Genomic DNA, 19695 nt, shown 5'->3' with positions numbered 1-19695 from the left:
TCCTTTGTCACCAGTTGGTTCCTCTTGTCCTGGAGGGATTTTTCTTTTATTTTTGCCTCTAAGTCTTTTCATGTTTTGTGGTCCCCACCTTTTCTCGCTAACAGCCCTGACCATCCTGTCATGTGCTGTCCATGGTTGGTGGTCCAGGGTGTTGGACCATTTGTGGTATTGGTATGGTGTTCACCTTTGTCCCCAGTTACCTCCTCTGGTCCCGGGAGATATTTTTCTTATTTTTGCTTCTTTTCCTGTTTTGTGGTCCCCACCTTTCCTAACAGCCCTGACCATCCTGTCATGTGCTGTCCATGGCTGGTGGTCCAGAGTGTTAGACCATTTGTGGTATTGGTATGGAGTTCTCCTTTGTCACCAGTTGGTTCCTCTTGTCCTGGAGGGATTTTTCTTTTATTTTTGCCTCTTAGTCTTTTCCTGTTTTGTGGTCCCCACCTTTCCACGCTAACAGCCCGGACCATCCTGTCATGTGCTGCCCATGGCTGGTGGTCCAGAGTGTTAGACCTTTTGTGGTATTGGTATGCAGTTCTCCTTTGTCAGCAGTTGGTTCTTCTGGTCCTGGAGGGATTTTTCTCTTATTTTTTCCTCTTAGTCTTTTCCTGTTTTGTGGTCCCCACCTTTCCTCGTTAGCAGCCCGGACCATCCTGTCATGTGCTGCCCACGGTTGGTGGTCCGGAGTGTTGGACCATTTTTGGCATTGCTATGGCGTTCACCTTTGTCCCCAGTTGCCTCGTGTGGTCACTGAGGGATTTTTCTCTTTCTTTTCACCTCTTTTCATGTTTTGTGGTCCCCACCTTTCCTCGGACCATCCTGTCGTGCTGCCGAGGATACACGTGTGAACAGGGCTGGAAGGTGGCATCACAACCCCGCATCCTGTGCGCACCATTTACACATCCCCCCCTGTCTCAGTCCTCCCTTGGAGCAGGGGAGGCTGTGGAAGGAGGGGGCCCAGGACCAGACGCACCATATAAATACAAGACCTTAAATAGCAGCCTCACACTACACGGGACACAGCAGACATGGAGGTAAGGGGGAGCGCAGCGCAGTCTGTGGGGGGCCCCGGGGCTGAATGTGGCTCTGGGGGTTGAGAGGAGGCTGGCCTGAAAATGGGGTCACCGAAGGACCTACTGGGGTGTTGAGGGGGAGGGGGGGGCAATGCATCTTAAAGGGATAGTACATGTTGACCAAGACTTTGTTGTGTTGCAGGCTGCGGGGCGCCTCGGACACTACATCCTCCTCCTCCTGCTGGTGGCCCTCGGCTCGGTGGGAAGTCAGCAATCAGGAAAGCAAAACGGGGATCATTGTAAGTCATCCCTACATTGTAAGATGGCCGGAGACACAGACAGCTCTGCTGCGCCATACCATCCCAGCACAGTGCACCGACTGATGCAGCAGAGCTGACTCTGTTATTTCCCTCTTTACAGCTCCATTGTGGGTGCACTGAGATAACGGTACAAGTTCTAGAGAAAACCCACTCATCTATAGGGCACTTTCTTTGCTGACAAACTCAGCTCTGCTACATCTGACAAACTCAGCTCTGCTACATCTGACAAACTCAGCTCTGCTACTTCTGACAAACTCAGCTCTGCTACTTCTGACAAACTCAGCTCTGCTACTTCTGACAAACTCAGCTCTGCTACATCTGACAAACTCAGCTCTGCTACTTCTGACAAACTCAGCTCTGCTACTTCTGACAAACTCAGCTCTGCTACATCTGACAAACTCAGCTCTGCTACTTCTGACAAACTCAGCTCTGCTACATCTGACAGACTCAGCTCTGCTACATCTGACAAACTCAGCTCTGCTACTTCTGACAAACTCAGCTCTGCTACATCTGACAAACTCAGCTCTGCTACTTCTGACAAACTCAGCTCTGCTACATCTGACAAACTCAGCTCTGCTACATCTGACAAACTCAGCTCTGCTACTTCTGACAAACTCAGCTCTGCTACTTCTGACAAACTCAGCTCTGCTACATCTGACAGACTCAGCTCTGCTACATCTGACAAACTCAGCTCTGCTACTTCTGACAAACTCAGCTCTGCTACATCTGACAGACTCAGCTCTGCTACATCTGACAAACTCAGCTCTGCTACTTCTGACAGACTCAGCTCTGCTACTTCCGTGCTTCTTTTTATAGTCGTACGCACAGGTAAGTCGTGGTCCTGTGGTTGACATCGGTTGTAGTGCACACAGGCGGTGTAGCAGAGCTGGGGTGTAGTGTGGGGGTAATGGGATCTCACTATGACCTCATATTCCTCGCTCACATCTGCGCAGAGGAGCGACGCGCTGCAGCCAAATTCCAGCAGAGCCTTGCGGACGCCCGACACTTCGCGTTCCCTACCTGAGCCCCTGACTACCCCCCACCCCGGGGGACACCGACCCTCCAGCCGTGTTCCTGGCCCCCGCCGCTCGCACCTGTTCCCAGTCTCAGACTATTTATGCAGTGAGGTCAGGGTTGGATTCGAGGGATTCTCCATGGACTCGATATTTCCCACCAGCGATTCTCAGACCTTTATATTCCGATCGTCGATACAATGTAGCAGGGTCACATCCATTGTCTGCCTCCTCTGTACACTTCACCCTTATTCTATACTCCAGTCACTTCCAGATCTGCATCAGTAATTGTCTCCGCTGTTATTAGGGCAGACGCACTTTAAAGGGGCCGTCCGGTCTGCAGCTCTCTATGTGATTGCAGACTCCATCCCCCTGTACTGGGCGGTCACATGACAACTAGACTTCTGCAGATCTCTTCTAATGAGAGAAGCCGGGTGCCCATGTTCACACTGTCATGATCACCAAAAAAAGCAGCAGAACTGAGAATGCAGCTCTGGATGTGACTGGAGGATAAGAAATTAAGTAAGAACAGAATAGTGACTGCAGCTCTGGAGGTGATTGGAGGATAAGACACGATGTCACAGCAGAATAGTGACTGCAGCTTCGGAGGTGACTGGAGGATAAGACATGATGTAACAGCAGAATAGTGACTGCAGCTCTGGAGGTAACTGGAGGATAAGACATGATGTCACAGCAGAATAGTGACTGCAGCTCTGGAGGTGACTGGAGGATAACACAAGATGTAACAGCAGAATAGTGACTGCAGCTCTGGAGGTGACTGGAGGATAACACAAGATGTAACAGCAGAATAGTGACTGCAGCTCTGGAGGTGACTGGAGGATAAGACACAATGTAACAGCAGAATAGTGACTGCAGCTGTGGAGGTGACTGGAGGATAAGACACAATGTAACAGCAGAATAGTGAGTGCAGCTCTGGAGGTGACTGGAGGATAAGACACAATGTAACAGCAGAATAGTGACTGCAGTTGTGGAGGTGACTGGAGGATAAGACAATGTAACAGCAGAATAGTGACTGCAGCTCTGGAGGTGACTGGAGGATAAGACATGATGTAACAGCAGAAAAGTGACTGCAGCTCTGGAGGTGACTGGAGGATAACACATGATGTAACAGAATAGTGACTGCAGCTCTGGAGGTGACTGGAGGATAACACATGATATAACAGCAGAATAGTGACTGCAGCTCTGGAGGTGACTGGAGGATAACACATGATGTAACAGCAGAATAGTGAGTGCAGCTCTGGAGGTGACTGGAGGATAAGACATGATGTAACAGCAGAATAGTGAGTGCAGCTCTGGAGGTGACTGGAGGATAAGACATGATGTAACAGCAGAATAGTGACCGCAGCTTTGGAGGTGACAGGAGGATAAGACATGATGTAACAGCAGAATAGTGACTGCAGCTCTAGAGGTGACTGGAGGATAACACATGATGTAACAGCAGAATAGTGACTGCAGCTCTGGAGGTGACTGGAGGATAAGACATGATGTAACAGCAGAATACTGAGTGCAGCTCTGGAGGTGACTGGAGGATAAGACAATGTAACAGCAGAATAGTGACTGCAGCTCAGGAGGTGACTGGAGGATAACACATGATGTAACAGCAGAATAGTGACTGCAGCTCTGGAGGTGACTGGAGGATAACACATGATGTAACAGCAGAATAGTGACTGCAGCTCTGGAGGTGACTGGAGGATAAGACATGATGTAACAGCAGAATAGTGAGTGCAGCTCTGGAGGTGACTGGAGGATAAGACATGATGTAACAGCAGAATAGTGACCGCAGCTTTGGAGGTGACAGGAGGATAAGACATGACGTAACAGCAGAATAGTGACTGCAGCTCTAGAGGTGACTGGAGGATAACACATGATGTAACAGCAGAATAGTGACTGCAGCTCTGGAGGTGACTGGAGGATAAGACATGATGTAACAGCAGAATACTGAGTGCAGCTCTGGAGGTGACTGGAGGATAAGACAATATAACAACAGAATAGTGACTGCAGCTCAGGAGGTGACTGGAGGATAACACATGATGTAACAGCAGAATAGTGACTGCTGCTCCGGAGGTGACTGGAGGATAACACATGATGTAACAGCAGAATAGTGAGTGCAGCTCTGGAGGTGACTGGAGGATAAGACATGATGTAACAGCAGAATAGTGACCACAGCTTTGGAGGTGACAGGAGGATAAGACATGATGTAACAGCAGAATAGTGAGTGCAGCTCTGGAGGTGACTGGAGGATAAGACATGATGTAACAGCAGAATAGTTAGTGCAGCTCTGGAGGTGACTGGAGGATAAGACATGATGTAACAGCAGAATAGTGACCGCAGCTCTGGAGGTGACTGGAGGATAAGACATGATGTAACAGCAGAATAGTGAGTGCAGCTCTGGAGGTGACTGGAGGATATGACACGATGTCACAGCAGAATAGTGACTGCAGCTCTGGAGGTGACTGGAGGATAACACATGATGTAACAGTAGAATAGTGACTGCAGCTCAGGAGGTGATTGGAGGATAAGACACAATGTAACAGCAGAATAGTGACTGCAGCTCCGGGGGTGATTGGAGGATAAGACACGATGTAACAGCAGAATAGTGACTGCAGCTCTGGAGGTGACTGGAGTATAAGACACGATGTAACAGCAGAATAGTGACTGCAGCTCTGGAGGTGATTGGAGGATAAGACATGATGTAACAGCAGAATAGTGACTGCAGCTCTGGAGGTGACTGGAGGATAACCCATGATGTAACAGCAGAATAGTGACTGCAGCTCTGGAGGTGATTGGAGGATAAGACACGATGTAACAGCAGAATAGCGACTACAGCTCTGGAAGTGACTGGAGGATAAGACACGATGTCACAGCAGAATAGTGACTGCAGCTCTGGAGGTGACTGGAGGATAAGACATGATGTAACGGCAGAATAGTGAGTGCAGCTCTGGAGGTGACTGGAGGATAAGACATGATGTAACGGCAGAATAGTGACTGCAGATCTGGAGGTGACTGGAGGATAACCCATGATGTAACAGCAGAATAGTGACTGCAGCTCTGGAGGTGATTGGAGGATAAGACACGATGTAACAGCAGAATAGTGACTGCAGCTCTGGAGGTGACTGGAGTATAAGACACGATGTAACAGCAGAATAGCGACTACAGCTCTGGAAGTGACTGGAGGATAAGACACGATGTCACAGCAGAATAGTGACTGCAGCTCTGGAGGTGACTGGAGTATAAGACACGATGTAACAGCAGAATAGTGACTGCAGCTCTGGAGGTGACTGGAGGATAAGACACGATGTCACAGCAGAATAGTGACTGCCGCTCTGGAGGTGACTGGAGGATAACACATGATGTAACAGCAGAATAGTGACCGCAGCTCTGGAGGTGACTGGAGGATAAGACATGATGTAACAGCAGAATAGTGACTGCAGCTCTGGAGGTGACTGGAGGATAAGACACGATGCAACAGAATAGTGACTGCAGCTCTGGAGGTGACTGGAGGATAACACATGATGTAACAGCAGAATAGTGACTGCAGCTCTGGAGGATAAGACACAATGTAACAGCAGAATAGTGACTGCAGCTGTGGAGGTGACTGGAGGATAAGACACAATGTAACAGCAGAATAGTGACTGCAGCTCTGGAGGTGACTGGAGGATTACACATGATGTAACAGCAGAATAGTGACTGCAGCTCTGGAGGTGACTGGAGGATAAGGCACAATGTAACAGCAGAATAGTGACTGCAGCTCAGGAGGTGACTGGAGGATAACACATGATGTAACAGCAGAATAGTGACTGCAGCTCTGGAGGTGACTGGAGGATAACACATGATGTAACAGCAGAATAGTGACTGCAGCTCTGGAGGTGACTGGAGGATAAGACATGATGTAACAGCAGAATAGTGAGTGCAGCTCTGGAGGTGACTGGAGGATAAGACATGATGTAACAGCAGAATAGTGACCGCAGCTTTGGAGGTGACAGGAGGATAAGACATGATGTAACAGCAGAATAGTGACTGCAGCTCCAGAGGTGACTGGAGGATAAGACATGATGTAACAGCAGAATAGTGAGTGCAGCTCTGGAGGAGACTGGAGGATAAGACATGATGTAACAGCAGAATAGTGAGTGCAGCTCTGGAGGTGACTGGAGGATAAGACAATGTAACAGCAGAATAGTGACTGCAGCTCAGGAGGTGACTGGAGGATAACACATGATGTAACAGCAGAATAGTGACTGCTGCTCCGGAGGTGACTGGAGGATAACACATGATGTAACAGCAGAATAGTGAGTGCAGCTCTGGAGGTGACTGGAGGATAAGACATGATGTAACAGCAGAATAGTGACCGCAGCTTTGGAGGTGACAGGAGGATAAGACATAATGTAACAGCAGAATAGTGAGTGCAGCTCTGGAGTTGACTGGAGGATAAGACATGATGTAACAGCAGAATAGTGACCGCAGCTCTGGAGGTGACTGGAGGATAAGACATGATGTAACAGCAGAATAGTGAGTGCAGCTCTGGAGGTGACTGGAGGATATGACACGATGTCACAGTAGAATAGTGACTGCAGCTCTGGAGGTGACTGGAGGATAACACATGATGTAACAGTAGAATAGTGACTGCAGCTCAGGAGGTGATTGGAGGATAAGACACAATGTAACAGCAGAATAGTGACTGCAGCTCCGGGGGTGATTGGAGGATAAGACACGATGTAACAGCAGAATAGTGAGTGCAGCTCTGGAGGTGACTGGAGGATAAGACATGATGTAACAGTAGAATAGTGACCGCAGCTCTGGAGGTGACTGGAGGATAAGACATGATGTAACAGCAGAATAGTGAGTGCAGCTCTGGAGGTGACTGGAGGATAAGACAATGTAACAGCAGAATAGTGACTGCAGCTCAGGAGGTGACTGGAGGATAACACATGATGTAACAGCAGAATAGTGACTGCTGCTCCGGAGGTGACTGGAGGATAACACATGATGTAACAGCAGAATAGTGAGTGCAGCTCTGGAGGTGACTGGAGGATAAGACATGATGTAACAGCAGAATAGTGACCGCAGCTTTGGAGGTGACAGGAGGATAAGACATGATGTAACAGCAGAATAGTGAGTGCAGCTCTGGAGTTGACTGGAGGATAAGACATGATGTAACAGCAGAATAGTGAGTGCAGCTCTGGAGGTGACTGGAGGATAAGACATGATGTAACAGCAGAATAGTGACCGCAGCTCTGGAGGTGACTGGAGGATAAGACATGATGTAACAGCAGAATAGTGAGTGCAGCTCTGGAGGTGACTGGAGGATATGACACGATGTCACAGTAGAATAGTGACTGCAGCTCTGGAGGTGACTGGAGGATAACACATGATGTAACAGTAGAATAGTGACTGCAGCTCAGGAGGTGATTGGAGGATAAGACACAATGTAACAGCAGAATAGTGACTGCAGCTCCGGGGGTGATTGGAGGATAAGACACGATGTAACAGCAGAATAGTGAGTGCAGCTCTGGAGGTGACTGGAGGATAAGACATGATGTAACAGTAGAATAGTGACTGCAGCTCTGGAGGTGACTGGAGGATAACACATGATGTAACAGTAGAATAGTGACTGCAGCTCTGGAGGTGACTGGAGGATAACACAAGATGTAACAGCAGAATAGTGACTGCGGCTTTGGAGGTGACTGGAGGATAAGACACGATGTAACAGCAGAATAGTGACTGCAGCTCTGGAGGTGATTGGAGGATAAGACACAATGTCACAGCAGAATAGTGACTGCAGCTCTGGAGGTGATTGGAGGATAAGACACAATGTCACAGCAGAATAGTGACTGCAGCTCTGGAGGTGACTGGAGTATAAGACACGATGTAGCAGCAGAATAGCGACTACAGCTCTGGAAGTGACTGGAGGATAAGACACGATGTCACAGCAGAATAGTGACTGCAGCTCTGGAGGTGACTGGAGGATAACACATGATATAACAGCAGAATAGTGACTGCAGCTCTGGAGGTGACTGGAGGATAACACATGATGTAAGAGTAGAATAGTGACTGCAGCTCTGGAGGTGACTGGAGGATAACACATGATGTAACAGTAGAATAGTGACTGCAGCTCAGGAGGTGACTGGAGGATAACACATGATGTAACAGCAGAATAGTGAGCGCAGCTCTGGAGGTGACTGGAGGATAAGACATGATGTAACAGCAGAATAGTGACCGCAGCTTTGGAGGTGACAGGAGGATAAGACATGATGTAAAAGCAGAATAGTGAGTGCAGCTCTGGAGGTGACTGGAGGATAAGACATGATGTAACAGCAGAATAGTGACCGCAGCTCTGGAGGTGACTGGAGGATAAGACATGATGTAACAGCAGAATAGTGAGTGCAGCTCTGGAGGTGACTGGAGGATATGAGACGATGTCACAGAAGAATAGTGACTGCAGCTCTGGAGGTGACTGGAGGATAACACATGATGTAACAGTAGAATAGTGACTGCAGCTCAGGAGGTGATTGGAGGATAAGACACAATGTAACAGCAGAATAGTGACTGCAGCTCCGGGGGTGATTGGAGGATAAGACACGATGTAACAGCAGAATAGTGACTGCAGCTCTGGAGGTGACTGGAGAATAAGACACGATGTAACAGCAGAATAGTGACTGCAGCTCTGGAGGTGATTGGAGGATAAGACATGATGTAACAGCAGAATAGTGACTGCAGCTCTGGAGGTGACTGGAGGATAACCCATGATGTAACAGCAGAATAGTGACTGCAGCTCTGGAGGTGATTGGAGGATAAGACACGATGTAACAGCAGAATAGTGACTGCAGCTCTGGAGGTGACTGGAGTATAAGACACGATGTAACAGCAGAATAGCGACTACAGCTCTGGAAGTGACTGGAGGATAAGACACGATGTCACAGCAGAATAGTGACTGCAGCTCTGGAGGTGACTGGAGGATAAGACATGATGTAACGGCAGAATAGTGAGTGCAGCTCTGGAGGTGATTGGAGGATAAGACACAATGTAACAGCAGAATAGTGACTGCAGCTCTGGAGGTGACTGGAGTATAAGACACGATGTAACAGCAGAATAGCGACTACAGCTCTGGAAGTGACTGGAGGATAAGACACGATGTCACAGCAGAATAGTGACTGCAGCTCTGGAGGTGACTGGAGGATAAGACATGATGTAACGGCAGAATAGTGAGTGCAGCTCTGGAGGTGACTGGAGGATAAGACATGATGTAACGGCAGAATAGTGACTGCAGCTCTGGAGGATGACTGGAGGATAAGACATGATGTAACGGCAGAATAGTGAGTGCAGCTCTGGAGGTGACTGGAGGATAACACATGATGTAACAGCAGAATAGTGACTGCAGCTCTGGAGGTGACTGGGGGATAAGACATGATGTAACGGCAGAATAGTGACTGCAGCTCTGGAGGATGACTGGAGGATAAGACATGATGTAACAGCAGAATAGTGACTGCAGCTCTGGAGGTGATTGGAGGATAAGACACGATGTAACAGCAGAATAGTGACTGCAGCTCTGGAGGTGACTGGAGTATAAGACACGATGTAACAGCAGAATAGTGACTGCAGCTCTGGAGGTGACTGGAGGATAAGACATGATGTAACAGCAGAATAGTGACTGCAGCTCTGGAGGTGATTGGAGGATAAGACATGATGTAACAGCAGAATAGTGACTGCAGCTCTGGAAGTGACTGGAGGATAACCCATGATGTAACAGCAGAATAGTGACTGCAGCTCTGGAGGTGATTGGAGGATAAGACACGATGTAACAGCAGAATAGTGACTGCAGCTCTGGAGGTGACTGGAGTATAAGACACGATGTAACAGCAGAATAGCGACTACAGCTCTGGAAGTGACTGGAGGATAAGACACGATGTCACAGCAGAATAGTGACTGCAGCTCTGGAGGTGACTGGAGGATAAGACATGATGTAACGGCAGAATAGTGAGTGCAGCTCTGGAGGTGACTGGAGGATAAGACATGATGTAACGGCAGAATAGTGACTGCAGCTCTGGAGGTGACTGGAGGATAACCCATGATGTAACAGCAGAATAGTGACTGCAGCTCTGGAGGTGATTGGAGGATAAGACACGATGTAACAGCAGAATAGTGACTGCAGCTCTGGAGGTGACTGGAGTATAAGACACGATGTAACAGCAGAATAGCGACTACAGCTCTGGAAGTGACTGGAGGATAAGACACGATGTCACAGCAGAATAGTGACTGCAGCTCTGGAGGTGACTGGAGGATAACACATGATGTAACAGCAGAATAGTGACCGCAGCTCTGGAGGTGACTGGAGGATAAGACATGATGTAACAGCAGAATAGTGACTGCAGCTCTGGAGGTGACTGGAGGATAAGACACGATGCAACAGAATAGTGACTGCAGCTCTGGAGGTGACTGGAGGATAACACATGATGTAACAGCAGAATAGTGACTGCAGCTCTGGAGGATAAGACACAATGTAACAGCAGAATAGTGACTGCAGCTGTGGAGGTGACTGGAGGATAAGACACAATGTAACAGCAGAATAGTGACTGCAGCTCTGGAGGTGACTGGAGGATTACACATGATGTAACAGCAGAATAGTGACTGCAGCTCTGGAGGTGACTGGAGGATAAGGCACAATGTAACAGCAGAATAGTGAATGCAGCTCTGGAAGTGACTGGAGGATAAGACACAATGTAACAGCAGAAAAGTGAGTGCAGCTCTGGAGTTGACTGGAGGATAAGACACAATGTAACAGCAGAATAGTGACTGCAGCTCTGGAGGTGATTGGAGGATAAGACACGATGTCATAGCAGAATAGTGACTGCTGCTCTGGAGGTGACTGGAGGATAACACATGATATAACAACAGAATAGTGACTGCAGCTCTGGAGGTGACTGGAGGATAAGACACAATGTAACAGCAGAATAGTGACTGCAGCTGTGGAGGTGACTGGAGGATAAGACTCAATGTAACAGCAGAATAGTGACTGCAGCTGTGGAGGTGACTGGAGGATAAGACAACGTAACAGCAGAATAGTGACTGCAGCTCTGGAGGTGACTGGAGGATAAGACATGATGTAACAGCAGAAAAGTGACTGCAGCTCTGGAGGTGACTGGAGGATAAGACATGATGTAACAGTAGAATAGTGACTGCAGCTCTGGAGGTGACTGGAGGATAACACATGATATAACAGCAGAATAGTGACTGCAGCTCTGGAGGTGACTGGAGGATAACACATGATGTAACAGTAGAATAGTGACTGCAGCTCTGGAGGTGACTGGAGGATAACACATGATGTAACAGTAGAATAGTGACTGCAGCTCTGGAGGTGACTGGAGGATAACACATGATGTAACAGTAGAATAGTGACTGCAGCTCAGGAGGTGACTGGAGGATAAAACACGATGTAACAGCAGAATAGTGACTGCAGCTCTGGAGGTGACTGGAGGATAAGACACAATGTAACAGCAGAATAGTGACTGCAGCTCTGGGGGTGACTGGAGGATAACACATGATGTAACAGTAGAATAGTGACTGCAGCTCTGGAGGTGACTGGAGGATAAGACATGATGTAACTGCAGAATAGTGACTGCAGCTCTGGAGGTGACTGTGGATAGGACACGATGTAACAGCAGAATAGTGACTGCAGCTCTGGAGGTGACTGGAGGATAAGACACGATGTAACAGCAGAATAGTGACTGCAGCTCTGGAGGTGACTGGAGGATAACACATGATGTAACAGTAGAATAGTGACTGCAGCTCTGGAGGTGACTGGAGGATAACACATGATGTAACAGTAGAATAGTGACTGCAGCTCTGGAGGTGACTGGAGGATAACACAAGATGTAACAGCAGAATAGTGACTGCGGCTTTGGAGGTGACTGGAGGATAAGACACGATGTAACAGCAGAATAGTGACTGCAGCTCTGGAGGTGATTGGAGGATAAGACACAATGTCACAGCAGAATAGTGACTGCAGCTCTGGAGGTGATTGGAGGATAAGACACAATGTCACAGCAGAATAGTGACTGCAGCTCTGGAGGTGACTGGAGTATAAGACACGATGTAGCAGCAGAATAGCGACTACAGCTCTGGAAGTGACTGGAGGATAAGACACGATGTCACAGCAGAATAGTGACTGCAGCTCTGGAGGTGACTGGAGGATAACACATGATATAACAGCAGAATAGTGACTGCAGCTCTGGAGGTGACTGGAGGATAACACATGATGTAAGAGTAGAATAGTGACTGCAGCTCTGGAGGTGACTGGAGGATAACACATGATGTAACAGTAGAATAGTGACTGCAGCTCAGGAGGTGACTGGAGGATAACACATGATGTAACAGCAGAATAGTGAGCGCAGCTCTGGAGGTGACTGGAGGATAAGACATGAAGTAACAGCAGAATAGTGACCGCAGCTTTGGAGGTGACAGGAGGATAAGACATGATGTAACAGCAGAATAGTGAGTGCAGCTCTGGAGGTGACTGGAGGATAAGACATGATGTAACAGCAGAATAGTGACCGCAGCTCTGGAGGTGACTGGAGGATAAGACATGATGTAACAGCAGAATAGTGAGTGCAGCTCTGGAGGTGACTGGAGGATATGAGACGATGTCACAGAAGAATAGTGACTGCAGCTCTGGAGGTGACTGGAGGATAACACATGATGTAACAGTAGAATAGTGACTGCAGCTCAGGAGGTGATTGGAGGATAAGACACAATGTAACAGCAGAATAGTGACTGCAGCTCCGGGGGTGATTGGAGGATAAGACACGATGTAACAGCAGAATAGTGACTGCAGCTCTGGAGGTGACTGGAGAATAAGACACGATGCAACAGCAGAATAGTGACTGCAGCTCTGGAGGTGATTGGAGGATAAGACATGATGTAACGGCAGAATAGTGACTGCAGCTCTGGAGGTGACTGGAGGATAACCCATGATGTAACAGCAGAATAGTGACTGCAGCTCTGGAGGTGATTGGAGGATAAGACACGATGTAACAGCAGAATAGTGACTGCAGCTCTGGAGGTGACTGGAGTATAAGACACGATGTAACAGCAGAATAGCGACTACAGCTCTGGAAGTGACTGGAGGATAAGACACGATGTCACAGCAGAATAGTGACTGCAGCTCTGGAGGTGACTGGAGGATAAGACATGATGTAACGGCAGAATAGTGAGTGCAGCTCTGGAGGTGATTGGAGGATAAGACACGATGTAACAGCAGAATAGTGACTGCAGCTCTGGAGGTGACTGGAGTATAAGACACGATGTAACAGCAGAATAGCGACTACAGCTCTGGAAGTGACTGGAGGATAAGACACGATGTCACAGCAGAATAGTGACTGCAGCTCTGGAGGTGACTGGAGGATAAGACATGATGTAACGGCAGAATAGTGAGTGCAGCTCTGGAGGATGACTGGAGGATAACCCATGATGTAACAGCAGAATAGTGACTGCAGCTCTGGAGGTGATTGGAGGATAAGACACGATGTAACAGCAGAATAGTGACTGCAGCTCTGGAGGTGACTGGAGGATAACACATGATGTAACAGCAGAATAGTGACCGCAGCTCTGGAGGTGACTGGAGGATAAGACACGATGCAACAGAATAGTGACTGCAGCTCTGGAGGTGACTGGAGGATAACACATGATATAACAGCAGAATAGTGACTGCAGCTCTGGAGGTGACTGGAGGATAAGATATTATGTAACAGCAGAATAGTGACTGCAGCTGTGGAGGTGACTGGAGGATAAGACACAATGTAACAGCAGAATATTGACTGCAGCTCTGGAGGTGACTGGAGGATTACACATGATGTAACAGCAGAATAGTGACTGCAGCTCTGGAGGTGACTGGAGGATAAGGCACAATGTAACAGCAGAATAGTGACTGCAGCTCTGGAAGTGACTGGAGGATTAGACACAATGTAACAGCAGAATAGTGAGTGCAGCTCTGGAGGTGACTGGAGGATAAGACACAATGTAAGAGCAGAATAGTGACTGCAGCTCTGGAGGTGACTGGAGGATAACACATGATGTAACAGTAGAATAGTGACTGCAGCTCTGGAGTTGACTGGAGGATAAGACACAATGTAACAGCAGAATAGTGACTGCAGCTCTTGAGGTGATTGGAGGATAAGACACGATGTCATAGCAGAATAGTGACTGCAGCTGTGGAGGTGACTGGAGGATAAGACTCAATGTAACAGCAGAATAGTGACTGCAGCTGTGGAGGTGACTGGAGGATAAGACAACGTAACAGCAGAATAGTGACTGCAGCTCTGGAGGTGACTGGAGGATAAGACATGATGTAACAGCAGAAAAGTGACTGCAGCTCTGGAGGTGACTGGAGGATAACACATGATGTAACAGCAGAATAGTGACTGCAGCTCTGGAGGTGACTGGAGGATAACACATGATGTAACAGTAGAATAGTGACTGCAGCTCTGGAGGTGACTAGAGGATAACACATGATGTAACAGTAGAATAGTGACTGCAGCTCTGGAGGTGACTGGAGGATAAGACACAATGTAACAGCAGAATAGTGAGTGCAGCTCTGGAGGTGACTGGAGGATAAGACATGATGTAACAGCAGAATAGTGACCGCAGCTTTGGAGGTGACAGGAGGATAAGACATGATGTAACAGCAGAATAGTGACTGCAGCTCTAGAGGTGACTGGAGGATAACACATGATGTAACAGCAGAATACTGAGTGCAGCTCTGGAGGTGACTGGAGGATAAGACAATGTAACAGCAGAATAGTGACTGCAGCTCAGGAGGTGACTGGAGGATAACACATGATGTAACAGCAGAATAGTGACTGCTGCTCCGGAGGTGACTGGAGGATAACACATGATGTAACAGCAGAATAGTGACTGCAGCTCTGGAGGTGACTGGAGGATAACACATGATATAACAGCAGAATAGTGACTGCAGCTCTGGAGGTGACTGGAGGATAAGACATGATGTAACAGCAGAATAGTGAGTGCAGCTCTGGAGGTGACTGGAGGATAAGACATGATGTAACAGCAGAATAGTGACCGCAGCTTTGGAGGTGACAGGAGGATAAGACATGATGTAACAGCAGAATAGTGACTGCAGCTCTAGAGGTGACTGGAGGATAACACATGATGTAACAGCAGAATAGTGACTGCAGCTCTGGAGGTGACTGGAGGATAAGACATGATGTAACAGCAGAATACTGAGTGCAGCTCTGGAGGTGACTGGAGGATAAGACAATATAACAACAGAATAGTGACTGCAGCTCAGGAGGTGACTGGAGGATAACACATGATGTAACAGCAGAATAGTGACTGCTGCTCCGGAGGTGACTGGAGGATAACACATGATGTAACAGCAGAATAGTGACTGCAGCTCTGGAGGTGACTGGAGGATAACACATGATGTAACAGCAGAATACTGACTGCAGCTCTGGAGGTGACTGGAGGATAACACATGATGTAACAGCAGAATAGTGACTGCTGCTCCGGAGGTGACTGGAGGATAACACATGATGTAACAGCAGAATAGTGAGTGCAGCTCTGGAGGTGACTGGAGGATATGACACGATGTCACAGCAGAATAGTGACTGCAGCTCTGGAGGTGACTGGAGGATAACACATGATGTAACAGTAGAATAGTGACTGCAGCTCAGGAGGTGATTGGAGGATAAGACACAATGTAACAGCAGAATAGTGACTGCAGCTCCGGGGGTGATTGGAGGATAAGACATGATGTAACAGCAGAATAGTGACTGCAGCTCTGGAGGTGACTGGAGTATAAGACACGATGTAACAGCAGAATAGTGACTGCAGCTCTGGAGGTGATTGGAGGATAAGACATGATGTAACAGCAGAATAGTGACTGCAGCTCTGGAGGTGACTGGAGGATAACCCATGATGTAACAGCAGAATAGTGACTGCAGCTCTGGAGGTGATTGGAGGATAAGACACGATGTAACAGCAGAATAGCGACTACAACTCTGGAAGTGACTGGAGGATAAGACACGATGTCACAGCAGAATAGTGACTGCAGCTCTGGAGGTGACTGGAGGATAAGACATGATGTAACGGCAGAATAGTGAGTGCAGCTCTGGAGGTGACTGGAGGATAAGACATGATGTAACGGCAGAATAGTGACTGCAGATCTGGAGGTGACTGGAGGATAACCCATGATGTAACAGCAGAATAGTGACTGCAGCTCTGGAGGTGATTGGAGGATAAGACACGATGTAACAGCAGAATAGTGACTGCAGCTCTGGAGGTGACTGGAGTATAAGACACGATGTAACAGCAGAATAGCGACTACAGCTCTGGAAGTGACTGGAGGATAAGAAACGATGTCACAGCAGAATAGTGACTGCCGCTCTGGAGGTGACTGGAGGATAACACATGATGTAACAGCAGAATAGTGACCGCAGCTCTGGAGGTGACTGGAGGATAAGACATGATGTAACAGCAGAATAGTGACTGCAGCTGTGGAGGTGACAGGAGGATAAGACACAATGTAACAGCAGAATAGTGACTGCAGCTCTGGAGGTGACTGGAGGATTACACATGATGTAACAGCAGAATAGTGACTGCAGCTCTGGAGGTGACTGGAGGATAAGACATGATGTAACAGCAGAATAGTGAGTGCAGCTCTGGAGGTGACTGGAGGATAAGACATGATGTAACAGCAGAATAGTGACCGCAGCTTTGGAGGTGACAGGAGGATAAGACATGATGTAACAGCAGAATAGTGACTGCAGCTCTAGAGGTGACTGGAGGATAACACATGATGTAACAGCAGAATAGTGACTGCAGCTCTGGAGGAGACTGGACGATAAGACATGATGTAACAGCAGAATAGTGAGTGCAGCTCTGGAGGTGACTGGAGGATAAGACAATGTAACAGCAGAATAGTGACTGCAGCTCAGGAGGTGACTGGAGGATAACACATGATGTAACAGCAGAATAGTGACTGCTGCTCCGGAGGTGACTGGAGGATAACACATGATGTAACAGCAGAATAGTGAGTGCAGCTCTGGAGGTGACTGGAGGATAAGACATGATGTAACAGCAGAATAGTGACCGCAGCTTTGGAGGTGACAGGAGGATAAGACATGATGTAACAGCAGAATAGTGAGTGCAGCTCTGGAGTTGACTGGAGGATAAGACATGATGTAACAGCAGAATAGTGAGTGCAGCTCTGGAGGTGACTGGAGGATAAGAAATGATGTAACAGCAGAATAGTGACCGCAGCTCTGGAGGTGACTGGAGGATAAGACATGATGTAACAGCAGAATAGTGAGTGCAGCTCTGGAGGTGACTGGAGGATATGACACGATGTCACAGTAGAATAGTGACTGCAGCTCTGGAGGTGACTGGAGGATAACACATGATGTAACAGTAGAATAGTGACTGCAGCTCAGGAGGTGATTGGAGGATAAGACACAATGTAACAGCAGAATAGTGACTGCAGCTCCGGGGGTGAATGGAGGATAAGACACGATGTAACAGCAGAATAGTGAGTGCAGCTCTGGAGGTGACTGGAGGATAAGACATGATGTAACAGTAGAATAGTGACCGCAGCTCTGGAGGTGACTGGAGGATAAGACATGATGTAACAGCAGAATAGTGAGTGCAGCTCTGGAGGTGACTGGAGGATATGACACGATGTCACAGCAGAATAGTGACTGCAGCTCTGGAGGTGACTGGAGGATAACACATGATGTAACAGTAGAATAGTGACTGCAGCTCAGGAGGTGATTGGAGGATAAGACACAATGTAACAGCAGAATAGTGACTGCAGCTCCGGGGGTGATTGGAGAATAAGACACGATGTAACAGCAGAATAGCGACTGCAGCTCTGGAGGTGACTGGAGTATAAGACACGATGTAACAGCAGAATAGTGACTGCAGCTCTGGAGGTGATTGGAGGATAAGACATGATGTAACAGCAGAATAGTGACTGCAGCTCTGGAGGTGACTGGAGGATAACCCATGATGTAACAGCAGAATAGTGACTGCAGCTCTGGAGGTGATTGGAGGATAAGACACGATGTAACAGCAGAATAGTGACTGCAGCTCTGGAGGTGACTGGAGTATAAGACACGATGTAACAGCAGAATAGCGACTACAGCTCTGGAAGTGACTGGAAGATAAGACACGATGTCACAGCAGAATAGTGACTGCAGCTCTGGAGGTGACTGGAGGATAAGACATGATGTAACGGCAGAATAGTGACTGCAGCTCTGGAGGTGACTGGAGGATAACCCATGATGTAACAGCAGAATAGTGACTGCAGCTCTGGAGGTGATTGGAGGATAAGACACGATGTAACAGCAGAATAGTGACTGCAGCTCTGGAGGTGACTGGAGTATAAGACACGATGTAACAGCAGAATAGCGACTACAGCTCTGGAAGTGACTGGAGGATAAGACACGATGTCACAGCAGAATAGTGACTGCAGCTCTGGAGGTGACTGGAGGATAACACATGATGTAACAGCAGAATAGTGACCGCAGCTCTGGAGGTGACTGGAGGATAAGACATGATGTAACAGCAGAATAGTGACTGCAGCTCTGGAGGTGACTGGAGGATAAGACACGATGCAACAGAATAGTGACTGCAGCTCTGGAGGTGACTGGAGGATAACACATGATGTAACAGCAGAATAGTGACTGCAGCTCTGGAGGATAAGACACAATGTAACAGCAGAATAGTGACTGCAGCTGTGGAGGTGACTGGAGGATAAGACACAATGTAACAGCAGAATAGTGACTGCAGCTCTGGAGGTGACTGGAGGATTACACATGATGTAACAGCAGAATAGTGACTGCAGCTCTGGAGGTGACTGGAGGATAAGGCACAATGTAACAGCAGAATAGTGAATGCAGCTCTGGAAGTGACTGGAGGATAACACATGATGTAGCAGTAGAATAGTGACTGCAGCTCTGGAAGTGACTGGAGGATTAGACACAATGTAACAGCAGAAAAGTGAGTGCAGCTCTGGAGGTGACTGGAGGATAAGACACAATGTAAGAGCAGAATAGTGACTGCAGCTCTGGAGATGACTGGAGGATAACACATGATGTAACAGTAGAATAGTGACTGCAGCTCTGGAGGTGACTGGAGGATAAGACACAATGTCACAGCAGAATAGTGAGTGCAGCTCTGGAGTTGACTGGAGGATAAGACACAATGTAACAGCAGAATAGTGACTGCAGCTCTGGAGGTGATTGGAGGATAAGACACGATGTCATAGCAGAATAGTGACTGCAGCTGTGGAGGTGACTGGAGGATAACACATGATGTAACAGC

General features: G+C 47.9%; 1 protein-coding gene across 1 annotated transcript in view; it reads left to right on the top strand.

The window, feature by feature from the left end:
* Positions 1-813: 813 nt before the first annotated feature.
* MFAP4 (microfibril associated protein 4) overlaps positions 814-19695 on the top strand; it is a 40626-nt gene continuing 21744 nt past the window's right edge. The window contains exons 1-2 of the mRNA XM_073648889.1: positions 814-1031; positions 1213-1309. Of these exons, the coding sequence (XP_073504990.1) occupies positions 1026-1031; positions 1213-1309 (103 nt within the window). The 5' untranslated portion in view covers positions 814-1025. The remainder of the gene's footprint in view (positions 1032-1212; positions 1310-19695) is intronic.

The sequence above is a fragment of the Phyllobates terribilis genome, unplaced genomic scaffold, assembly GCF_046119375.1.
Source record: "Phyllobates terribilis strain yellow unplaced genomic scaffold, ASM4611937v1 Scaffold_9__5_contigs__length_417890890, whole genome shotgun sequence".
NCBI lineage: Eukaryota > Metazoa > Chordata > Amphibia > Anura > Dendrobatidae > Phyllobates > Phyllobates terribilis.
Note: the sequence above shows the minus strand (reverse complement) of the source record. Positions and strands in the feature narration are given on the sequence as shown.